The 22,992-nt window shown below is 47.1% G+C and overlaps 1 protein-coding gene across 1 annotated transcript in view; it reads right to left on the bottom strand.

Moving 5' to 3' along the window:
* The window catches only part of LOC126438170 (protein yellow-like), a 117,143-nt gene that overhangs the window by 25,429 nt on the left and 68,722 nt on the right, over positions 1–22,992 (bottom strand). The window contains exons 2-3 of the mRNA XM_050090545.1: positions 14,814–15,036; positions 3,213–3,588 (exon numbers count right to left, since the gene is read on the bottom strand). Of these exons, the coding sequence (XP_049946502.1) occupies positions 3,213–3,588; positions 14,814–15,036 (599 nt within the window). The remainder of the gene's footprint in view (positions 1–3,212; positions 3,589–14,813; positions 15,037–22,992) is intronic.

Raw genomic sequence — 22,992 nt, 5'->3', positions numbered from 1 at the left:
GCATTACTAGTTGGAAGCGACTTTAACGTGCCGTTTATAGACTGGGATGTCTATGGATTCATTGCACGGGTACAGACAGATCGTCATGCGAAATGCTTTTGAATACGTTTTCTGAAAATCGTCTTGAGCATCTAGTTCGACAGCCCACACGTAATGGAAATAAACTCCGTAGCTACAAATAGAGTGGACCATATAGACAACGTCAATATAGAAATGGGGATTAGCGATCATGATGTCATTATAGCAACTACGGCTATGAAAGTTAATAAATCTGTACAGGAGGCTAGGAGAGCGTTTCTATTAGAAAGAGCAGATAAGGAGTTGGTAGCATCTCACGTAGGCAGTGAATTGAGATCACTTGGTTCCAGTAAGATGCACGTAGAAAAATTATGGGAAAAGTTTAAGCACATTGCAGATCGTGGTCTGGAGAATTATATGCGTAGTAAGTGGATGAAGGACGGAAAGGACCCACCATGGTTTAATAACGACAAGCAAAGGTTAGTAGAGATGCGTGCGTCTTTGAAAAAATCAATGCGCGAAGCATACAACTGCAACCACCGTCACACATTAATAGAAGATCTGGTAGGGAAGCCAAGAAAATTTTGGTCCTATGTAAAACCGCTAAGTGGGTCTAAGGCTTCCATCCAGGCACTTCTTGACCAGTCGGGTATGGCAGTTGCAGAAAGGAAAATTAAAGCGGATGTTTTAAATTTAATGTTTAAGAATGCGTTCATGCACGAGAATCATACATAGACACACCGCCATTTGACCATCGAACAGACGCGTGTATGGACGACATAGCAATAAGCATCCCTGGCGTAGAGAAACAACTGCCGGCCGCTGTGGCCGAGCGGTTCTAGGCGCTTCAGTCCGGAACCACGCGGCTGCTACGGTCGCAGGTTCGAATCCTGTCTCGGGCATGGATGTGTGTGATGTCCTTAGGTTAGTTAGGTTTAAGTAGTTCTAAGTCTAGGGGACTAATGACCTCAGACATTAAGTCCCATAGTGCTTAGAGCGATTTGAACCATTTGAAGGGAAACAACAGAAGGAGTTGAAAACAAATAAGTCACCAGTTCCGGATAAAATACCAGTTCGGCTTTTCCAAAAATATTCTACGGCACTGGCCCCTTACTTAGCTCGCATTTATGGCGAATCTCTCGCCCAGCTCAAAGTCCCAAGCGACTGGAAAAAAAGCGCAGGTGAATCCTGTGCATAAGGAGGTCAGATGAACGGACCCGTACAATTACAGACCAACGTCTCTAACATCTGTTTACGGCAGAATCCTTGAATATATTCTCAATTCGTATGTAATAAATTTTCTTAAGGCTGAGAATCTTATGTCCACGAATCAGCATAGTTTTAGAAAGCACCACTTGTGAGAAACTCAGCTTGCCTTACTCTCACCTGATGTATTGCGAACTATGGATGAAGGGCAACAGACGGATTCCATATTTCCGGAAAGCGTTTGATACGGTGCCCACTTGCAAGCTGTTAAAGAAGATAAGAGCATACAGAATAGGTTCACAGATGTGTGAGTGGCTCGAAGACTTGTTAAGTTATAGGCTCCAGTACGTTGTCTTCGACGGCGAGTATTCATCAGCGACAAGAGTATGGTCAGGAGAGCCCCATGGATGTGTGATAGGACCGCTATTATTCTCTTTGTACAGAGTGGGACAAATAAAGGTGGCCCAGATAACAGAGTTCCATGGTACAAAGAAACACGACAGAGGAGAGGAAATACAGTATTAACCTGACTATAGACGATGTAGAAAATGACCACCATTAGCAGTTTTGGGGCCTGGTCAGTAAACTGCTGAAGGGGTGTCGAAGGTGGACTGTTGGAATTTCTGCAGTCTCATCCGAAATGTTCTGTTGCAGTTCTTGAAGACTGTGAGGCTTGTTGCGATACACCTTAGACTTGAGGGATCCCCACACAGAGTAATCGCACACTGACAGGTCAGGTGGCCTGGGTGGCCAGCTACGGCTGCAACCTGACTGATCCCTGCTAAAAACTCTATGAGGCGTGAAAATTGTATAAATGTCGTCCAAGGTCCGGCCGGCTGCATGGCCAGTTACTCCATTCTATTGGAAGTAACTGTAGGTCTTTTCCTCCTCCGTTAATGCTGCCACAAATAGTTTCAAAATGTTGTCAACGTAACGCGCCGAAGCGCTGATGAAAGAAGATGAGACCAATAATGCGGCTTGCAGACACTGCACACCAAACCCTAACCTTCTGATCACATAGTGGTGTTTCGTGGAAGTTTTGCGGATTCTCCGCTGCACAGAACCTGTGATTCTGTGAGATGACATAGCTACTCAGGTGAAACGAGGTTTCATCAGACATAAAGAACAGATCCATGTCCAAGCCATTCATTGTTATCTCAGTGAACAGTCACTAACAAAACTGGAGGCGAAGAGCAGCATCTGCTGGACTTAACGCATGAACACCAGACACTCAGTAGGCGTGCGTGTGCAGGTCCAGGTGGAGTATTCGCCTGATCTGCCGGTCTCTTGCGACAGGCGTCGCGTTGATTTGGTAGGACACTGAAGCATGTTCTGATGAACGGCAGCCATAACACTTTTGTATGTCTCATTTTTAATATTCTGTATCTACATTGATTCTTCGCAAGCCAGCTTATGGCTGCTAGTCATTATCTTTCCTTCTCGCAAATAGAACGAGGGAAAAACAACTGTATATGTCTCCGCACGAGCCCTAATTTATCGTATCTTATCTTCGTGGTCCTTACGCGAAATATGTTGGACGCAACAGAATAGTTCTGTAGTCAAGGCGTTACTTTTGTGCTTTATATCATGTCAGATAGGTAGATCACATAACTAATGAGGAAGTATTGAATAGGATTGGGGAGAAGAGAAGTTTGTGGCACAACTTGACTGGAAGCAGGACATATTCTGAGGCATCAAGGGCTCACCAATTTAGTATTGGAGGGCAGCGTGGAGGGTAAAAATCGTAGAGGGAGACCAAGAGATGAATAAACTAAGCAGAATCAGAAGGATGAAAGTTGCGGTAGGTACTGGGAGATGAAGAAGCTTGCACAGGATAGAGTAGCATGGAGAGCTGCATCAAACCAGTCTCAGGACTGAAGACCACAACAACAACAACATACCCATCTCGCTGCCGCATTCCTGTCCTGCGCATTCTTCTCCGCAGCGGACAGTGTACACAATTCTTAAGTAGTTGCACTAGTACTTACCTTTTCCTGAGCCATCGAGACGAGACGGCAAATTCTCTGGAAGAGCAGAGAGCGTGGAAGAAGGCGGTGCGGTAGCCGTCGTCCTCGGGGTCTGGCGCGGAAAGCGCCACTGAGAAGATGCCATCGGCGAGCTGGTAGTTGAATCCCGCAATGTCGAAGTCGCCGTACAGCGGGTCCATGCGGAAGAAGTTGTGGCGCAGGCGGCGCGAGCTGCGGTCGGACAGGCTGAAGACGACCAGCGCCGAGGAGCCCAGGTCCGGCAGGTAGGCGAACGCCTCGCCACAGTGGCCCGCCTCAACATCCACCGCGATACTGGCGAAGAACGACGTCGCGTCGAAGTCGTCTCTCCGCAGGTAGTACCTGTGGGCACAGGCAGCTGTTTTCAAATAGGCCGTCCTCAGTCGACATAGAAAAACTGTTGGCCTTGTTACATAGGAATTGGACATAAGTACGGAAAAACCATGAGAAATAGCCGCCCATTCACATCCCGACTGGTCGGTCGAACACGCCCTCCCATGCCCCCCCCCCCCCCCCTCACCACCGACCACTACCCACCGCTGAGCGGGACGCCGACCTTCTGACTTTCTGTGGACTGACGGAGTTTGGGATAGCAGGCAGTGATCAGGGCAAGCGGGTAGAGATCTGCCCGCAAACTGACGCACGCAGACTGAAACCTCCCCTTAGAAAAATTTATGAATGACTGAGCTGGTAAACCCCTTACGTTATTTGATTTTCAAACAGCTGAGCAAAACTGAACGTACTCAGACCTTTCTCTATTTACTTATTCTGATCATCACTAAACTGACACACAATATTTTTAGCGCAACGCAATCTGACTTTCAATAATCCCTACAAAAGAATGTCCGTGACTGACAATAACCTATACCTTTCATGAATCACTTACCTCACAAAAATCTTCGTTACTCGAACTATTGCAGTACAGCGAGCGCCAATACTGCCAGCTAACTACTGAAGGCACTTACTACTGATAGGCATAGTTAGCAAACGAAAGATTTTTACGGAGAACAAACAATGTATTTAACTTAATAATGTTCAAAAGTCATCATATATACAGCAGTTCATAAAATCCAGTATTACAAATTTACTCTTTCTGATGGACACACGTCCAGACCGTCCGCTCTCAAAATTCCGCCATCTCTCTCCCCACATCCACCACTGCTGGCGGCTCACCTCCAATTGCGCAACGCTACGCGCTGTTCACATCCAACTGTCCAACACTACAATAGCGAATATTCCAACAATGCCAACCAGCCACAGACTGCACACAGCACAGCCAGTGATTTCCACACAGAGCGCTACGTGACTTTACCAATATAAAATCCTAAACAGCCTACTTACAAGACCACAGACTCGACCACCGTAAAATCTCCCGTAGAAAGGCGAACGTGTCGGAGCGGTCCTATTCGACAGTTGTCGGCCTGTGTATGTGGACGTAGTGCATACTTGAACATGAATGCAGATGCTAGCCGAGCCTCTAAGTTGTGCCTTTGACATTGAACGACACCTGTGCAATGCCCTCCACTTCGCAAGTGTCAGTCGTGTTCAGAACAGTTTTCTGTGTAGTTGTGAGTCCATTGTTCTGGAGCTTAGTGCATCTGAACACGGGAAAATTGTTGGTGCCGGTATGGTGGATGCTTCTATAACCAAAGTAGCTGAGGTGGTTGGGGTTTCGAAGAGGCACCGTACCGAAGATTTATACCGCACACAGAGAAAGTGGAGAACATCATCCTCTAAGTCACAAAGAGGACGAAAATATGTGCTGAGTGATCGTAACGGTCACTGAAGAGGATTATGACGAAAAATAAGAGAACGACAACCGCAAAAGTCACTGCAGAAGAAGGGGAGCTCCATAATCTATGACCTGCAGGGCGAGCTGCAGTTCCAAAGCAACGCATCAGTGATGTAAATGATCGTAACGGTAAAACGTGGTGCCGAAGCCATAAAACCTGGACTGAGAGAACAATGAAAGAAAGTGATATGGTCGGTTGAAACTTGCTGCACAGTGGTTTCAGCTGTTGGTCCAGACTGCATCCCAAGAGTGGACCACGGCAGTGGTTCGGTGATGATTTTGGCAGCCACGTCGTGGCGTTCCACGGGTCCCATGGTTACTCTGCAGCGTGGCACTACTGCCAGGGATTATGTGATAATTTTGCCTGATTAGGTCCATTCAATGGTACAATGTTTGCTCCCAGTGGTGAGTCTGTGTTCGAAGATGACGGGGTGCTTGTTCACATGGTTCGCATTGTGCGGGACTCGTTTTGTGAACACGAGGATGAATTTTCGCATCTCCACTGTGCACCACAGTCACCAGATCTACTTTGGAGAGAAGGCTGCATGATAGCTATCTATTTCCGTCATCGACACCTGAACTTGTCACTACTTTTCAGGACAAATGATATAATGTTCCCTTGAAAACCATGCAGGGCCTTTATTTGTCCATCCCGAAACGGCTGAAAGCTGTTTTGAATGCCAATGGTTTTCCTACGCCGTACTGGGGATAGTAATGTATCCACTTTCCAATATCCTCGTCGGAGAAAGCAGCTGCCTGTGTTTTTGGCCAGTTATCTTCACTGGTCTGCAGCTCGTTGTCTGTGGAAAAATTTTGTCTTCATAGCCAGCGGTTCTTGTGATCAGAGATGAGACTGAGGGGGAGCCAATTACGGACTGTATTGTGGGAGAACAAACTCTTGTCATCGGGAACGCTGCGGTAGCGTCTTCATTGCCCTGCCGCGTGCAGCCGAGAATTGGCATGAAGAAGGAACTGCTCGACAATTGCGTTATGTGGGTTGCATGGCACAGGCGAAATCTCTAACCAGGCCCTCATACTTGGCGGGAGACGCTATTCCCTACGCTTCTTTACGTGCTCAGTGTTCACTCAAAACTGAAAAGAGCGACCCGACACGATCGACGGGAATGCTAGAGACAGTGCCCAGCACATCTGTGCAAAGCTTTACCCGATTTTCCCAAGGGTTTCCATTTCGCGACCGATCGAAACTTACTCTCTGGACAACTCTGGTATATTGTATGTAAATCCATGTGGTGTTTGTAACATATAGCGTGTTTATGAGTGGCTGTCTAATGTTGACCGTCCGCAGCTCGTGGTCGTGCGGTAGCGTTCTCGCTTCCCGCACCCGGGTTCCCGGGTTCGATTCCCGGCGGGGTCAGGGATTTTCTCTGCCTCGTGATGACTGGGTGTTGTGTGATGTCCTTCGGTTAGTTAGGTTTAAATAGTTCTAAGTTCTAGGGGACTGATGACCATAGATGTTAAGTCCCATAGTGCTCAGAGCCATTTTAATGTTGTCCCCTCAAAGGAATTCTCAAGGCTACAAATGATTAAAACGACCCTACAACTAGAGACCTCTATAAAACCAAGTATTATGTTGTGATTTGACCTCAGTATAGCAGATCAAACCAATAGTTCCTGTCGGGATGCTACTAGAACGAATCACAACTTGGATACCGTAAATGACTTATTCTCAAAAAACATATAGAGTGCACAATGTCCGATTCTTCCCTAAATGTAATTTCGAGATTGGCAGAACACACGTTTGCTTTAGACCGCGTCCCAATTTATTACACAGAAACAGAGTTGGCTAATATTGATTAGCGGTGACAAACAGAAGACTTACACTCTGACTGCCACTTTCAGAAAAAATTCAGTAGGCACGCAAATGGAACTCAGCACATTTACTGAGAGTGTTTCCCTATCCACCGAACCGAAGTCTGCATCTCACCTACTGAAGCACAGACAGCAGTTGACTGCACCGATGGCGTGCTGGTCGGAGCGTTGGCCACTGTGCAGATTACGTATGTAGCTACGTGTAATTCTCTGCCTACACAGTGGACGCAGAATGCTGTTTACAAACTACCAGCGTTGAAATTACCTCAGTACAAGACAGAACGCAAGTCAAGATTTCTGTTTGCTCAGGAGCCAGAAACAGAAATTCGACTCAAGTATTGTGCTATAAAGAAGCACTTCATTGTTTGTGATATTCCACAGAGAAGTAAAGAATCGTCGATCGAGTAAACTGAATAATTCCGTTCACAGGAAAACGACTTCACGTGCTCCTTGTGGCGAAAATCAACAGTTACCAAAATCGAACTGCAAGATTCTGCTCTGTGGGTCTCGCCTGCGAAGTTTCTATGTCGATCCCTGGAGGGAAGTATCTTCGACCAATCTCCGCATGAAAGCGTGTCCACGCCATATTCCCGTTCGATCCCGGCCATGCGGCGTCTACTTTAGCGCTCAGGCAACGAATTACAGCAGCTTTTACGAAAACATTACCTCCAACTACATGGGTCACGAATTTGCCAGCTAATCGCCTAAAGTTCATACTCTATTCAGGAGATTTTCTGGAAGTTTCCGTTTCCCATCCTACATCCTTAGCACTTCGCCACTCAGATACGCGTCTCTGTTTTTCAGTGGGAAGTGTGGCCTTGGAAGACAGCTTGTGACCATCGTTTGTGACGCCACGCATTCCTTTGCTCTAAAAAGGATGTCTTTTTGCCTTGTTTCGCCCCCATCGCTATTCTGAATTATTTTTTTCAGCCCACTAGAGTGCAAACTTATGCCATCGCTGTCCGCATTATGGCGGTTCTGCGGCCTGTAGTCAGCCGCCTCCTCGCGGTCTGTTCTCTCTCGGAACAGTAAACGTCCGCCCCTGCAGAACACAGCTCTCCACCTGACCTCTCTTCAGCTGATAGCGGCTTTTGAGGAACGTGTTGTCCACATCGCCGTTTCTGTCAGCATTTAGCACTATGGAAATAGTAAGCAGCTGGTGCTAGCCAGTGTCAGTCAATGATATGATTAATAATCCGATTGTGCATCGTAAACAATGATCTAATATAAATACACTACTGGCCATTAAAATTGCTACACCATGAAGATGACGTTCTACAGACGCCAAATTTAACCGACAGCAAGAAGATGCTGTGATATGCAAATGATTAGTTTTTCAGAGCGTTCACACAAGGTTGGCGCCGGTGGCGACACCTAAAAAGTTTCCAACCGATTTCTGATACACAAACAGCAGTTGACCGGCGTTGCCTGGTGAAACGTTGTTGTGATGCCTCGTGTAAGGAGGACAAATGCGTACCATCACGTTTCCGACTTCGATAAAGGTCCTATTGTAGCCTATCGCCATTGCGGTTTATCGTGTCGCGCCATTGCTGCTCGCGTTGGTCGAGATCCAATGACTGTTAGCAGAATATGAAATCGGTGTTTTCAGGAGGGTAATACGGAACGCCGTGCTGGATCCCAACGGCCTCGTATCACTAGCAGTCGAGATGACAGGCATCTTATCTGCATGGCTGTAACGGATCGTGCAGCCACGTCTCGATCCCTGAGTCAACAGATAAGGACGTTCGCAAGAGAACAACCATCTGCACGAACAGTTCGACGACGTTTGCAGCAGCATGGACTATCAGCTCGGAGACCATGGCTGCGGTTACCCTTGACGCTGCATCTCAGACAGGAGCGCCTGCGATGGTGTACTCAACGATGAACCTGGGGGCACGAGTGGCAAAACGTCATTTTTTCTGATGAATCCAGGTTCTTTTTACAGTATCATGATGGTCGCATCCGTGTTTGGCGACATCGCAGTGAACGCACATTGGAAGCGTGTATTCGTCATCGCCATACTGACGTATCACCCGGCGTGATGGTATGGGGTGCCATTGGTTACACGTCTCGGTCACCTCGTTCGCATTGACGGCACTTTGAACAGTGGACGTTACATTTCAGATGTGTTACGACCCGTGGCTCTACCCCTTGTTCGATCCCTGCGAAAACCTACATTTCAGCAGGATAATGCACGACCGCATGCTGCAGGTCCTGTACGGGCCTTTCTGGATACGGAAAATGTTCGACTGCTGCCCTGGCCAGCACATTCTCCAGATCTCTCACCAATTGAAAACGTCTGGTCAATGGTGGCCGAGCAACTGGCTCGTCACAATACGCCAGGCACTGCTCTTGATGAACTGTGGTATCGTGTTGAAGCTGCATGGGCAGCTGTTACAGTACACGCCATTCAAGCTCTGTTTGACTCAATGCCCAGGCGTATCAAGGCCGTTATTACGGCGAGAGGTGGTTGTTCTGGGTACTGATTTCTCAGGATCTATGCACCCAAATTTCTTGAAAATGTAATCACATTCCAGTTCTAGTATAATATATTTGTCCAATGAATACCCGTTTATCATCTGCATTTCTTTTTGGTGTAGCAATTTTAATGGCCAGTAGTGTATAAATTGAAAAGAGTTGACATAATATTATATGAATGGTGTAAAATGTTACCGCCTTACAATTTTTAAGGAATTGGCTGAAGATGTGAGGGAGATGTTGTACCGTTGACTCCCCATTTCCGACCCATATGGGACGAGGGAAATGAAAGGTATTCCGATATTCCGATTCGAACCACCGGCGGATCGAAGCTTAATCGAAAACACGCATCTGTACAAAACATATTTATACCGTAAAACATCAGGAAATTTTTGTGAAGTAGTGTGTCATATTCTCAGCAGAGTCGAAATTATCACGAATATCTTTTCCATAATACTGAGGGTCTACCAGGGGCCATGCAATCTCGGCTTCAAACGCTCATGGAATTGTTACTTTTTGAAATCCTCTCATAATATTTTGGGGAATACTTCCTCAATGTATGCATGGTGATCCATTGATCGTGACCGGGCCAAATATCTCACGAAATAAGCGTCAAACGTAAAAACTACAAAGAACTAAACTTGTCTAGCTTGAAGGGGGAAACCAGATGGCGCTGTGGTTGGCCCGCTAGATGGCGCTGCCACAGGCAAAACGTATATCAGCTGCATTTATTTAAATAGGAACCCCCATTTTTTATTACATATTCGTGTAGTAAGCAAAGAAATATGAATGTTTTAGTTGGACCACTTATTTCGCTTTGTGATTAGATGGCGCTGTAATAGTCACAAACATATGGCTCACAAATGTAGACGAACAATTGGTAACAGATAGGTTTTTTAAATTAAAATTATTTCGGTTGTTCCAATGTGATGCATGTACTTTTGTGAACGTATCATTTCTGAGAACGCATGCTGTTACAGCGTGATTGCCTGTAAATACCACATTAATGCAATAAATGCTCAAAATAATGTCTGTCAGCCTCAATGCATTTGGTAATACGCGTAACGACATTCCTCTCAACAGCGAGTAGTTCGCCTTCCGTAATGGTCGCACATGCATTGACAATGCGCTGACGCATGTTATCAGGCGTTGTCGGTGGATCACGATAGCAAATATCCTTTAACTTTCCCCACAGATCCGGTGAACGTGCGGGCCATGGTATTGCGTTTCGACGACCAATCCACCTGTCATGAAATGGCTGTTCAATACCACTTCAACATCACGCAAGCTACATGCCGGACATCCATTATGTTGGAAGTACATCGCTATTCTGTCATGCAGTGATACATCTTGTAGTAACATCGGTAAAACATTACGTAGGAAATCAGCATACATTGCACCATTTAGATTGCCATCGATAAAATGGGGGCCAATTATCCTTCCTTCCACAATGCCGCACCATACATTATTCCGCCAAGGTCGCTGATGTTGCACTTGTCGCAGCCATCGTGGATTTTCGGTTGCCCAATAGTGCATATTATGCCGGTTTACGTTACCGCTGTTGGTGAATGACGCTTCGTCGCTAAGTAGAACGCGTGCAAAAAATCTGTCATGGTCCCGTAATTTCTCTTGTGCCCAGTGGCAAAACTGTACACGGCGTTCGAAGTCGTCGCCATGCAGTTCCTGGTGCACAGAAATATGGTACGGGTGCAATCGATGTTGATGTAGCATTCTCAACACCGACGTTTTTGAGATTCCCGATTCTTGCGCAATTTATCTGCTACTGATGTGCGGATTAGCCGCGACAGCAGCTAAAACACCTACTTGGGCATCATGATTTGTTGCAGGTCGTGGTTGACGTTTCACATGTGGCTGAACACTTCCTGTTTCCTTAAATAACGTAACTATCCGACGAACGGTCCGGACACTCGAATGATGTCGTCCAGGATATCGAGCAGCATACATAGCACACGCCCGTTGGGCATTTTGATCACTACACGATATCGACCTTTCTGCGATTGGTAAACGGTCCATTTTAACACGCGTAATGTATCACGAAGCAAATACCGTTCGAACTGGCGGAATGTTACGTGATACCACGTACTTATACGTTTGTGACTATTACAGCTCCATCTATCACAAAGCGAAAAAAAGTGGTCCAACTAAAACATTCACATTTCTTTACGTACTACATGAATATGTAATAAAAAATGGGGGTCCCTGTTTAAAAAAACGCAGTTGATATCCGTTTGACCTATGGCAGAGCCATCTAGCGGGCCAACCATAGCGCCATCTGGTTTCCCCCTTCAAGTTAGATGAGTTTCGTTCTTTGTAGTTTTTTCGTTTGATGCTTATTTCGAGAGATATTTGGCCTGGTCACTATCAATGGACCACCCTGTATACATTCGACTTACGTAATAAAATATTTTCGTGAATTTTCGACCGTCACCATGTCGATCCCCCTTTAATCGTGTCAGTTGTGTTCCTGTGCTCTCTATCAATGTGGGTTGCTTCTGCATCATATCGCGAGTAGCATCGCGTATCGTTTCACCCTTGACCATCGTCTCTCCTGGACTGCCATCTCCACACAATCCAAGCCAAGGGACGCTCCCGACTCCGTCTCCTCAAGCTCCTTTGTGGCCGCACGTGGAGTTTGGACCCCTTCACCATCCTCCACACCTATAAATCCCTTATCCGCCCTATTCTGTGCTACGCTCATGCCGCCTGGACCTCCGCCCCTCCTACCTTTTTTCAAATCCCTTCAAATCCTAGAACGCCAAGCGCTCCGCCTCGCCTATCCCACGCGGATCCTCTATGACCTTATTCTGTTCCCACACCTCCTTCTTTTCCTCGAACGGATACGGATCCTCTACATCTCCCGCAAACTTAATCCCCATCACCCGCTAGTCTCTCCCATCCTATCCCAACCCCGATCGCTGCCGCGCCTGCATTCCCACATCCGACCTGCTCTCCATCTCTCCACTCTCCATACCCTCGCCCAAGGTGGCTTCCAGCAACTCCCCTCCCTGATGATGCCCTCACCCCCCCCCCCATCTATCCCTCCTACCAACTTTGATCCTCCTCTTCTGCACCCCGTGTTTTTCTCCTGAGGGCACCCTCTCTCCTTTCTCTCCCTTCCTCCCTCCCTCCTCCCCTGGGCTTCCCCAACCCCCCTACCTTCTCTGCTCCCCCTCCCTTCTCCACTGCCACTGGCATCTACACACTCCCCTCTCCCTCCTCCCCCTCCCCCCTCCCCCTCCCTCCTCCCCCCTCCCCCTTCTATCCCTTTTTGGCAGGTCCCGCACACGAACAGTGAACTTTGGCGCGCCAGAGACCATCGCCTAGTGTTTGTGTGTGTGTGTGTGTGTGTGTGTGTGTGTGTGTGTGTGTGTGTCATCGTGTTCGTGTTCAAGTGTTCCAGTGTTACTCGTTTGTCCTATAACGTTCGCGTGTGCCATCTGTCCTCACTGTGCGTCCCCACATGTCTGAACATTTTTATTTTGGACTCTGCGCCCGTAAACGGCTCCATGTGTTTTACTTTTGTATGTCTACGTTTGTATGTCGACCCTGTCTGTTCTGTGCTTGTCTTCTTTTGTCTCATTAGTTTTCTCTGTGGCCGAAAAGAGGCGTAATGTGTCGTTGCTGGCCTTCCTGTATCAGGTGTGAAATTACCAATAAAGAAAAAAAACGCGAAATCTCCTGGCAGATTAAAACTGTGTGCCGGACCGAGACTCGAACTCGGGACCTTTGCCTCTCGCGGGCAAGTGCTCTGGCAACTGAGCTACCCAAGCACGACTCACGCCCCGTCCTCACAGCTTTACTTCTGCCAGTACTTCGTCTCCTACCTTCCAAACGTTACAGAAGCTGTGAGGACGGGGCGTGAGTCGTGCTTAGTAGCTCAGTTGGTAGAGCATTTGCCCGCGAAAGGCATAGGTCCCGAGTTCGAGTCTCGATCCGGTACACAGTTTTAATCTGCCAGGAAATTTCATATCAGCGAGCACTCCGCTGCTGAGTGAAAATCTCATTCTTAAAAAAAAGAAAGCGTAACGTATTGCCTCAGTGAGAACTGCACCAAAGAGTTTTCGAAAGGCATAAGAAAGTACGAGGGGGGACCCAAAAGAAACCGGACTCCTAGGGCGCTGCCACTTGTAAACGTAGTGCAGAGTTCTCACGCTAGATGGTGTTAGTAGAGACCTTCATGAAGCAGCTGTGCAGACGGCGTCAGTGTAGAGCTGAACGTGGAAGTGTGGTATTGTGTTTCTCTGACTGTTGGCGGGTTATCTCTGCGATGTCGTTATGGCAATTTTAAAAGAACAAAGAGTGGGTGTGAAATTTGTTTCCTGCTTAAAAAAACTGCAACAGAGACACACCAAATGCTTCAGGAAGCTTCCAGGAGAACACAATGAGGCGCACACAGGTTTTCGAGTGGTTTGGGCGCTTTAAACGTGGTGAGGTGTGTGTTGAAGACCAAGCTCGTTCTCGACGCCCTTCAACATTGCGAAATGAGGAGAACATTGAAAAGGTCCGCCAAAAGATCGACCAAATTTCAGCAGAGACAGGAATCGGTTGGAGCTCGTGCCAGCGGATTATGAGTAAGGATTTGCAGATGAGACGTGTTGCTGCTAAATTTGTTCCGCGCCTTCTCACACAGGATCAAAAAAACCATCCGCATGAATGTGTGTCAGGATTTGAAAACAAAGATTGCACGTGATCCAAACTTCATGAACAAAGTCATTACAGTGGATGAGAGTTGGTGTTACGGGTATGACCCAGAAACCAAGCAAGCGTCAAGCCAGTGGAGGACTCCCAACTCTCCCAGACAAAAAAAAAAGCAAGGCAAGTGAGGTCAAATGTGAAGACGATGATCATTGTCTTTTTTGATGTTCGTGGAATTGTGCATCGGGAATTCGTACTCCGTGGCCAGACTGTTAACCAGCATTTTTACTTGGTTGTTTTAAGGCGTCTGCGAGAGGATGTGAGGAGGAAACGCCCAGTACTTTGGCGATCAGGTGACTGGTTTCTGCATCACGACAACGCTCCAGCACACACGGCCTTACGAGTGATCCACTATTTGGCATCTCAGAGGTGGTCTGTCGTTCCCCACGCTCCGTATTCGCCGGACCTAGCCGCGTGCGACTTTTTCCTATTTCCACGAATGAAGAAAACGCTAAAAGGGGAGCGTTATGACGATGTGGAGGTGGTAAAAACAGCTTCGCAAAGGGCACTGGACAATATCAAAGAGTTCCAAACATGCTTGCAACAGTGGGAAAATAGACTTGACAAGTGCATAGCATGTAATGGAGAGTGTTTTGAAGGTGATTGAAGTAATTTTGTAAAAAGGTTCATCAATAAATTTCTTATGACAACAATCCGATTTCTTTTGGGTCCCCTCTCGTATAACCGTGCAATAACGTGTTTCACTTAAGACATCGACAGCAGTAAAACCCTCTAGGTGAGTGGGGGGCAGCGGAGGTGCCACTCACTGTGTACGGTGACGTATCCCAGCGTGGCGGGCACGCCGGCCTTGCGGCGCGGCACGGTCAGGAAGAGGCGGTAGCGCCACACCTCGAGGCCGTGCGGCAGGTTGGTGTGCGGCGTGTAGCCGGCCCGCAAGGCGTCGGCGGCGGCCGGCTGCTCGGGCCACGTCCAGCTGACCGCCTGCCACGAGAACGCCTTGCGCACGCCCCTGGTGGACGACGCCCGCGCCTGCGGCGTCACCGTCGCCAGCAGCACCGCCGCCGACGTCAGCAGCGTCGCCGCCGTCGTCAGCAGCGCCGACGTCGTCATGGCGCGCCGCGTCTGCGCCCAAACGTCCACGTCAGTACCTTTGTTAAAAGTCCTGGGAACACACTGCATCTTAGGAAGCTGCTACGGATGCGAGGAAAGCTTCACTGCAAATACGAACGTAGCCAAAGCCTCGTGGGCAAACAAAAATTTAACGAAGCCAAACTTAGCGTAATGAGAGTACCACGTAGAGCTATGCTCTACCAAAACTATAGTTCGGTATTGTTGGCAAATTACGAGGTGCAATCAAGTTCTAAGGCCTCCGATTTTTTTTCTAATTTACTACTCACCTGAAATCGATGAAACTGGCGTTACTTCTCGACGTAATCGCCCTGCAGACGTACACATTTTTCACAACGCTGACGCCATGATTCCATGGCAGTGGCGAAGGCTTCTTTAGGAGTCTGTTTTCACCACTGGAAAATCGCTGAGGCAATAGCAGCACGGCTGGTGAATGTGCGGCCACGGAGAGTGTCTTTAATTGTTGGAAAAAGCCAAAAGTCACTAGAAGCCAGGTCAGGTGAGTAGGGAGCATGAGGAATCACTTCAAAGTTGTTATCACGAAGAAACTGTTGCGTAACGTTAGCTCGATGTGCGGGTGCGTTGTCTTGGTGAAACAGCACACGCGCAGTCCTTCCCGGACGATTTTGTTGCAGTGCAGGAAGGAATTTATTTTTCAAAACATTTTCGTAGGATGCACCTGTTACCGTAGTGCTCTTTGGAACGCAATGGGTAAGGATTATGCCCTGGCTATCCCAGAACATGGACACCATCATTTTTTCTGCACTGGCGGTTACCCGAAATTTTTTTGGTGGCGGTGAATCTGTGTGCTTCCATTGAGCTGACTGGCGCTTTGTTTCTGGATTGAAAAATGGCATCCACGTCTCATCCATTGTCACAACCGACGAAAAGAAAGTCCCATTCATGCTGTCGTTGCGCGTCAACATTGCTTGGCAACATGCCACACGGGCAGCCATGTCGTCGTCCGTCAGCATTCGTGGCACCCACCTGGATGACACTTTTCGCATTTTCAGGTCGTCATGCAGGGTTGTGTGCACAGAACCCACAGAAATGCCAACTCTGGAGGCGATCTGTTCAACAGTCATTCGGTGATCCCCCAAAACAATTCTCTCCACTTTCTCGATCATGTCGTCAGACCGGCTTGTGCGAGCCCGAGGTTGTTTCGGTTTGTTGTCACACGATGTTCTGCCTTCATTAAACTGTCGCACCCACGAACACACTTTCGACGCATCCATAACTCCATCACCACATGTCTCCTTCAACTGTCGATGAATTTCAATTGGTTTCACACCAGTAACGTAGTATCGACATATGATACCACAGGATTAGTAGGTATAGAAACATATCACATTCTGAATGACAACAGTTCAAACCCATATCCGGCCATACTGATTTAGGTTTTCTGTGATTTCCCTAAATTGTTTCAGGCAAGCGCCAGGATGGTTCCTTATACGATGGGACCAATGACCTCGCTCTTTGGTCCCTACACCCAAATTAACCAAGCAACCAAAGAAACATAAATGAATGTGGAAGAGATATAGCTTGGCTCTGAGCATTATGGGACTTAACATCTTAGCTCATCAGCCCCCTAGAACTTAGAACTACTTAAACCTAAGAAACCTAAGGACATCACACACATCCATGCCCGAAGCAGGATTCGAACCTGCGATCGTAGCAGTCCCGCGGTTCCGGACTGCAGCGCCTAGAACCGCACGGCCACCGCGGCCGGCATGGAAGAGATAAAATGGGAGCCGACGACATTTTCCTTTTCTTTTGTTTGTTTGGTTGTTTGTTTGTCACATAGTTAGAACCACACATCATTCACTGATAGGCCACTGTGTATTTTATATCCTTACAGAAAGTATGTTGCATTTCATAAGAAGTGAAAATTAAGCGATGGCGTAACTCATGAGCTTTTATACAACCAAAGGAGTTACTTTTGATGCGAGGACAGTCTACAAATACAAACATAAATATATGCCTATATAATTTTTCTTGTCATTTTGTACTCAGAACGTTCTTCATCATTATCATATGCAAAGGGTTTTCTGTTATTACTGCTAATTGCGAAAATTGATTATGACTAACAGAAAAATGTTTTGTGTAAGTTCGACAAGGTGTTCAAGTTAGATTTGATAAATTTTTGCTTTGCGGTCTTTTTTTAAAATTTTGTTCAGAAAAATTCGTTTCGCTATGTGATAAATTTGCATCGTTTTCTTTATTTTTACTACAGCATCCCTCTTTTTCACGTTAGAAGTCAACAATTTTCGAATAGAACCTGAATTAAACATTGAAGATTTCAGTTGTGTTATAAATACAGTTTTACTTGAGTAAAAGACACAGAGATAACTGTGTAGAACAAAAATGTTCTGCAGGCTATCCAGTCAGACAGAATAGTGACGTTCATTGCCTCGTGGTCACTTCGTTGTGACACAGGATGACTTTCCCACTCCAGCTGCTCTGTCCTTTGGCTTCTTTCTACAAGCTTGTGAGGTTATAAGCTCCTGTGGCCTGTCTCCTCTCACTCTTTTTCATTTTTTTATTAGATATGATTTTACTATTGTGTCTCAGTAGCAGCCGGCCTAGGAAGCTTATTGTTGTAAATGTAACCGGTAATAAGGACTCTGGTTTTTATTTGTGATATTTCAGCTGGTGTTGAGACGTTGCTTGCTCTTTTGTTTTTCTTGTGTGGGTGAGGCGGGGCTAAACGAGAGCCATTTGTGTTAAGTATGGCAGAAAAACGTGAGGTCGGGCCTGGAAGACTTTTCAGCGGACACGAGGGGTGTGGACAATAGCATGTGGTGGCTCCTCAGGGTGGCCGACATTATGATTTATTGTGCAAATGGTCCACGGGATGAAACATACTAACTAAAGTCTGCTACTCCTCATTACGGCCGTCTCTTTTCGATTTACTCTCAGTATATAGTGTGGTTATTAAACTGTTCATTCCTAGTCGCTCAAAATCTTGTTATTAACTAAGGAACGACAGAAGGTGCGCAAAATGATGACAGAAAATATCTCAAAATTTCTGACGGACAAACTTTTTACTGGACTCGAACTCGAACACAGTGCTTTGCCTATTATGGGCAACGCTCTTATCAGCTGAACTGCCCTGTCTCGACTCCTTCATATGATCCACTCTCATGAGTCACTCAGAGTAGACTGAGATGACAGAAGTCATGGGATACCTCCTAATACCGTGTCGGACCTCCTTTTGCCCGGGGCAATGCCGCAAATCGACGTGGCATGGACTCAACAAGTCGTTGGAAGTCCCTTGCAGAAATATTGAGCCGTCCAAATATGCGAAACTGAAGTCGGTACAGAATTTTGTGCGCTAACTGACCTTCGAATTATGTCCCATAAATGTTTGATGCGATTCACGTCGGGCGATCTGGGTGTCTCAATCATTCACTTGAACTTTTCGGAATATTCTTCAACCCAATCGGAAAGCAATTGTGACCCGTTGACAAGATATAGTTTTTTGGGAACATGAAGTTCATCAATGGTAGTAAATGGTCACCAAGTAGCCGAACATAAGCATTTCCAGTCAATGATCGATTTAGTTGAACCAGAGGAATCAGCTCATTCCACGTAAATACAACCCACACCATTGTGCAGCCACCGCCAGCTTGCACAGTGCCTTGTTGAGAACCTGAGTCCATGGCTTCGTGCGTTCTGCGCTACCCTGGAACCCTGCCATCAGCTCTTACCAACTGAAATCGGGACACGTCTGACCGGGACACGGTTTTAAAGTCGTGTAGGGTCCAAACGATATAGCCACGAGCCCATGAGAAGGGCTGCAGGCGACGTCCCGCTGTTAGCAAAGGCATTCATGTCGGTCATCTGGTGCCATAGCCCATAAATGCCAAATTTCATCACACGGTCTTAACGGATAGTTCGTCGTACGTCCCACGCTTGTCTGTTAGCAATGACAACTCTACGCGAACGCCGCTGCTCTCGGTCGTTAAGTGATGGCCGTCTGTCACTGCGTTGTCCGTGTTGAGAGGTGATGCCTGAAATTTGATATCCTCGGTACACTCTTGACACTGTGGATCTAGCAGTATTGCATTCCCTAACAGTTTCTGAAAGGAACGTCCCATGCACCGAACTCCAACTACCATTCAGCATTCAATGTCCGTTAATTCCCGCAGCCCCAATCACATCGGAATCTTTTTCATATGAATGACCTGAATAAATATGACAGCTCCGCCAATGCAGTGTCCTTTTATACGTTTTATACGCGGTACTACCAGCATCTGGGTATTAGCACAACGCTATCCCATGACCTTTATCACCTCAAAGTAGAGATTTGTCTGCCGACTGAGGAAAGTTATTTTTCCGTGCAGTGGCGACTGCGAAACCCGATGGACGTGGGGTGCTGCTTAGTGCAGTTTTCCCTGGTTCGAGCATGGACTATCTGTTTTAGTGTATGTGGCAACTGGCGTTGGTTTTTTAAAAATATATCCGAACATAAAGTGCTCCCCATATTTTCAGTTTTTTTTTTTTTTTTGAGTACAAAGACAGAATTACTTCAATTAAAGATATTTGCTGCCAGCCGCGGTGGCCGAGCGGTTATAGGCGCTTCAGTCCGGAACCGGGCGACTGCTATGGTCGCAGGTTCGAATCCTGTCTCGGGCATGGATGTTTGTGATGTCCTTAGGTTAGTTAGTTTTAAGTAGTTCTAAGTTCTAGGGGACTGATGACCTCAGATGTTAAGTCCCATAGTGCTCAGAGCCATTTGAACCATTTTGAAAGATCTTGGCCTCCCTGTTAGAAGAAATTCTAGCCTTTTTGTTTGACTCAAAGTCGTCGCCTGGACTTTAGAAGGGACGGGAGCACGCACTGCGTACATTAGTTCTTCTAAAATCTCGCAGAAACCATTTCCCATGCTTAACACGGACGTCTTCAAAAATGGTTGAAATGGCTCTGAGCACTATGGCACTTAACTGCTGAGGTCATCAGTCCCTTAGAACTTAGAACTACTTAAACCTAACCAACCTAAGGACATCACACACATCCATGCCCGAGGCAGGATTCGAACCTGCGACCGTAGGGGTCGCGCGGTTCCAGACTGAAGCGCCTATAACCGCTCGGCCACACTGGCCGGCTGTAGATTAGTTCAGACGTTCTTTGCACAACAGTTTTTAGCATGGATAGGGACTGCAACTGCTGTGTTCGGATGCAGGCTGAGTTGGCATCCCTTCGCTCCCAGCTTCAGGCAGTGTTGGCTTCGGTCACACAGCTTGAGGCTGTTGCCAATGGGCATCACTGTGGGGGTCCGAATGGGGTTTGTCGGGGACGGATAGCTCGTCCCATGCATCCTCCGATCGGACTACGACTCTGGTTGCCCGGGATACTGCCCACATTGAGGCTGACCCCTCACCTGTGGTAGAGTGGGAGGTCGTCTCGAAGTGTGGCAGGGGGCGAAAGACATTCCAGAGGGCTGAACGGAAGGCCTCTCCAGTTTGTCTGACGAACCGGTTTCAGGCTCTGTCTCAGGCTCATACTGGTCTTCGGCTGGACAGGGCTGCTTGTCCTGTTCCAGAGGTTGCCCCTCAGTCTGCAAGATCCGGGCGGTCGCAGAGGGTGGGCTTACTGGTAGTTGGGAGCTCCAACGTCAGGCGCGTAATGGGGCCCCTTAGGGATATGGCAGCAAGAGAGGGGAAGAAAACCAATGTGTACTCCGTGTGCATACCGGGGGGAGTCATTCCAGATGTGGAAAGGGTCCTTCCGGATGCCATGAAGGGTACAGGGTGCACCCATCTGCAGGTGGTCGCTCATGTCAGCACCAATGATGTGTGTCGCTATGGATCGGAGGAAATCCTCTCTGGCTTCCGGCGGCTATCTGATTTGGTGAAGACTGCCAGTCTCGCTAGCGGGATGAAAGCAGAGCTCACCATCTGCAGCATCATCGACAGGACTGACTATGGACCTTTGGTACAGAGCCGAGTGGAGGGTCTGAATCAGAGGCTGAGACGGTTCTGCGACCGTAAGGGCTGCAGATTCCTCAACTTGCGCCATAGGGTGGTGGGGTTCATCTACATCTACATCTACATTGATACTCCGCAAGCCACCCAACGGTGTGTGGCGGAGGGCACTTTACGTGCCACTGTCATTACCTCCCTTTCCTGTTCCAGTCCTGTTTCGGGTTCCGCTGGATAGGTCAGGAGTCCACTACACGCAGCAAGCGGCTACACGGGTAGCAGGGGTTGTGTAGCGTGGACTGGGCGGTTTTTTAGGTTAGATGGCGTTGGGCAAGTACAGAAAGGGCAACAGCCTCAAAGGGTGCGGGGCAAAGTCAGGACATGCGAGGACCAAGCAGCAATCGGTATTGTAATTGTAAACTGTCGAAGCTGCATTGGTAAAGTACCGGAACTTCAAGGGCTGATAGAAAATCGTTATAGGTACAGAAAGCTGGCTGAAGCCAGAGATAAATTGTGCCGAAATTTTTACAAAGGCACAGACGGTGTTTAGAAAGGATAGATTGCATGCAACCGGTGGTGGCGTGTTTGTCGCTGTTAGTAGTAGTTTATCGTGTAGTGAAGTAGAAGTGGATACTTCATGGGAATTATTATGGGTTGACGTTACACTCAACAACCGAGCTAGGTTAATAATTGGCTCCTTTTACCGACTCCCAACTCAGCAGCATTAGTGGCAGAACAACTGAGAGAAATTTGGAATACATTTCACATAAATTTTCTCAGCATGTTATAGTCTTAGGTGGAGATTTCAATTTACCAGATATAGACTGGGACAGTCAGATGTTTAGGACGGGTAGTAGGGACAGAGCATCGAGTGACATTATACTGAGTGCACTATCCGAAAATTACCTCGAGCAATTAAACAGAGAACCGACTCGTGGAGATAACATCTTGGACCTACTGATAACAAACAGACCCGAACTTTTCGACTCTGTAAGTGTAGAACAGGAAGGCCATTGCACAATCCCTGAATATGGAAGTTAATAGGAATATAAAAAAAGGGAGGGAGGTGTATCTGTTTAGTAAAGGTAATAGAAGGCAGATTTCAGACTACCTAACAGATCAAAACGAAAATTTCTGTTCCGACACTGAGAATGTTGAGTGTTTATGGAAAAAGTTCAAGGCAATCGTAAAATGCGTTTTAGGCAGGTACGTGCCGAGTAAAACCGTGAGGGACGGGAAAAACCCACCGTGGTTCAACAACAAAGTTAGGAAACTACTGCGAAAGCAAAGAGAGCTTCACTGCAAGTTTAAACGGAGCCAAAACCTCTCAGACAAACAGAAGCTAAACGATGTCAAAGTTAACGTAAGGAGGGCTATGCGTGAAGCGTTCAGAGAATTCGAAAGTAAAATTCTATGTACCGACTTGACAGAAAATCCTAGGAAGTTCTGGTCTTACGTTAAATCAGTAAGTGGCTCGAAACAGCATATCCAGACACTCCAGGATGATGATAGCATTGAAACAGAGGATGACACGCGTAAAGCTGAAATACTAAACACCTTTCTCCAAAGCTGTTTCACAGAGGAAGACCGCACTGCAGCTCCTTCTCTAACTCCTCGCACAAACGAAAAAATTTCTGACATCGAAATAAGTGTCCAAGGAATAGAAAAGCAACTGGAATCACTCAACAGAGGAAAATCCACTGGACCTGACGGGATACCAATTCGATGTTACACAGAGTCCGCGAAAGAACTTGCCCCCCTTCTAACAGCCGAATACCGCAAGTCTCTAGAGGAACGGAAGGTTCCAAATGATTGGAAAAGAGCACAGGTAGTCCCAGTCTTCAAGAAGGGTCGTCGAGCAGATGCGCAAAGCTATAGACCTATATCTCTGACGTCGATCTGTTGTAGAATTTTAGAACATGTTTTTTGCTCG

Source organism: Schistocerca serialis, unplaced genomic scaffold, assembly GCF_023864345.2.
Source record: "Schistocerca serialis cubense isolate TAMUIC-IGC-003099 unplaced genomic scaffold, iqSchSeri2.2 HiC_scaffold_1261, whole genome shotgun sequence".
In the NCBI taxonomy this organism is placed as follows: domain Eukaryota; kingdom Metazoa; phylum Arthropoda; class Insecta; order Orthoptera; family Acrididae; genus Schistocerca; species Schistocerca serialis.
This window is presented reverse-complemented; position numbering and strand designations above follow the sequence as displayed.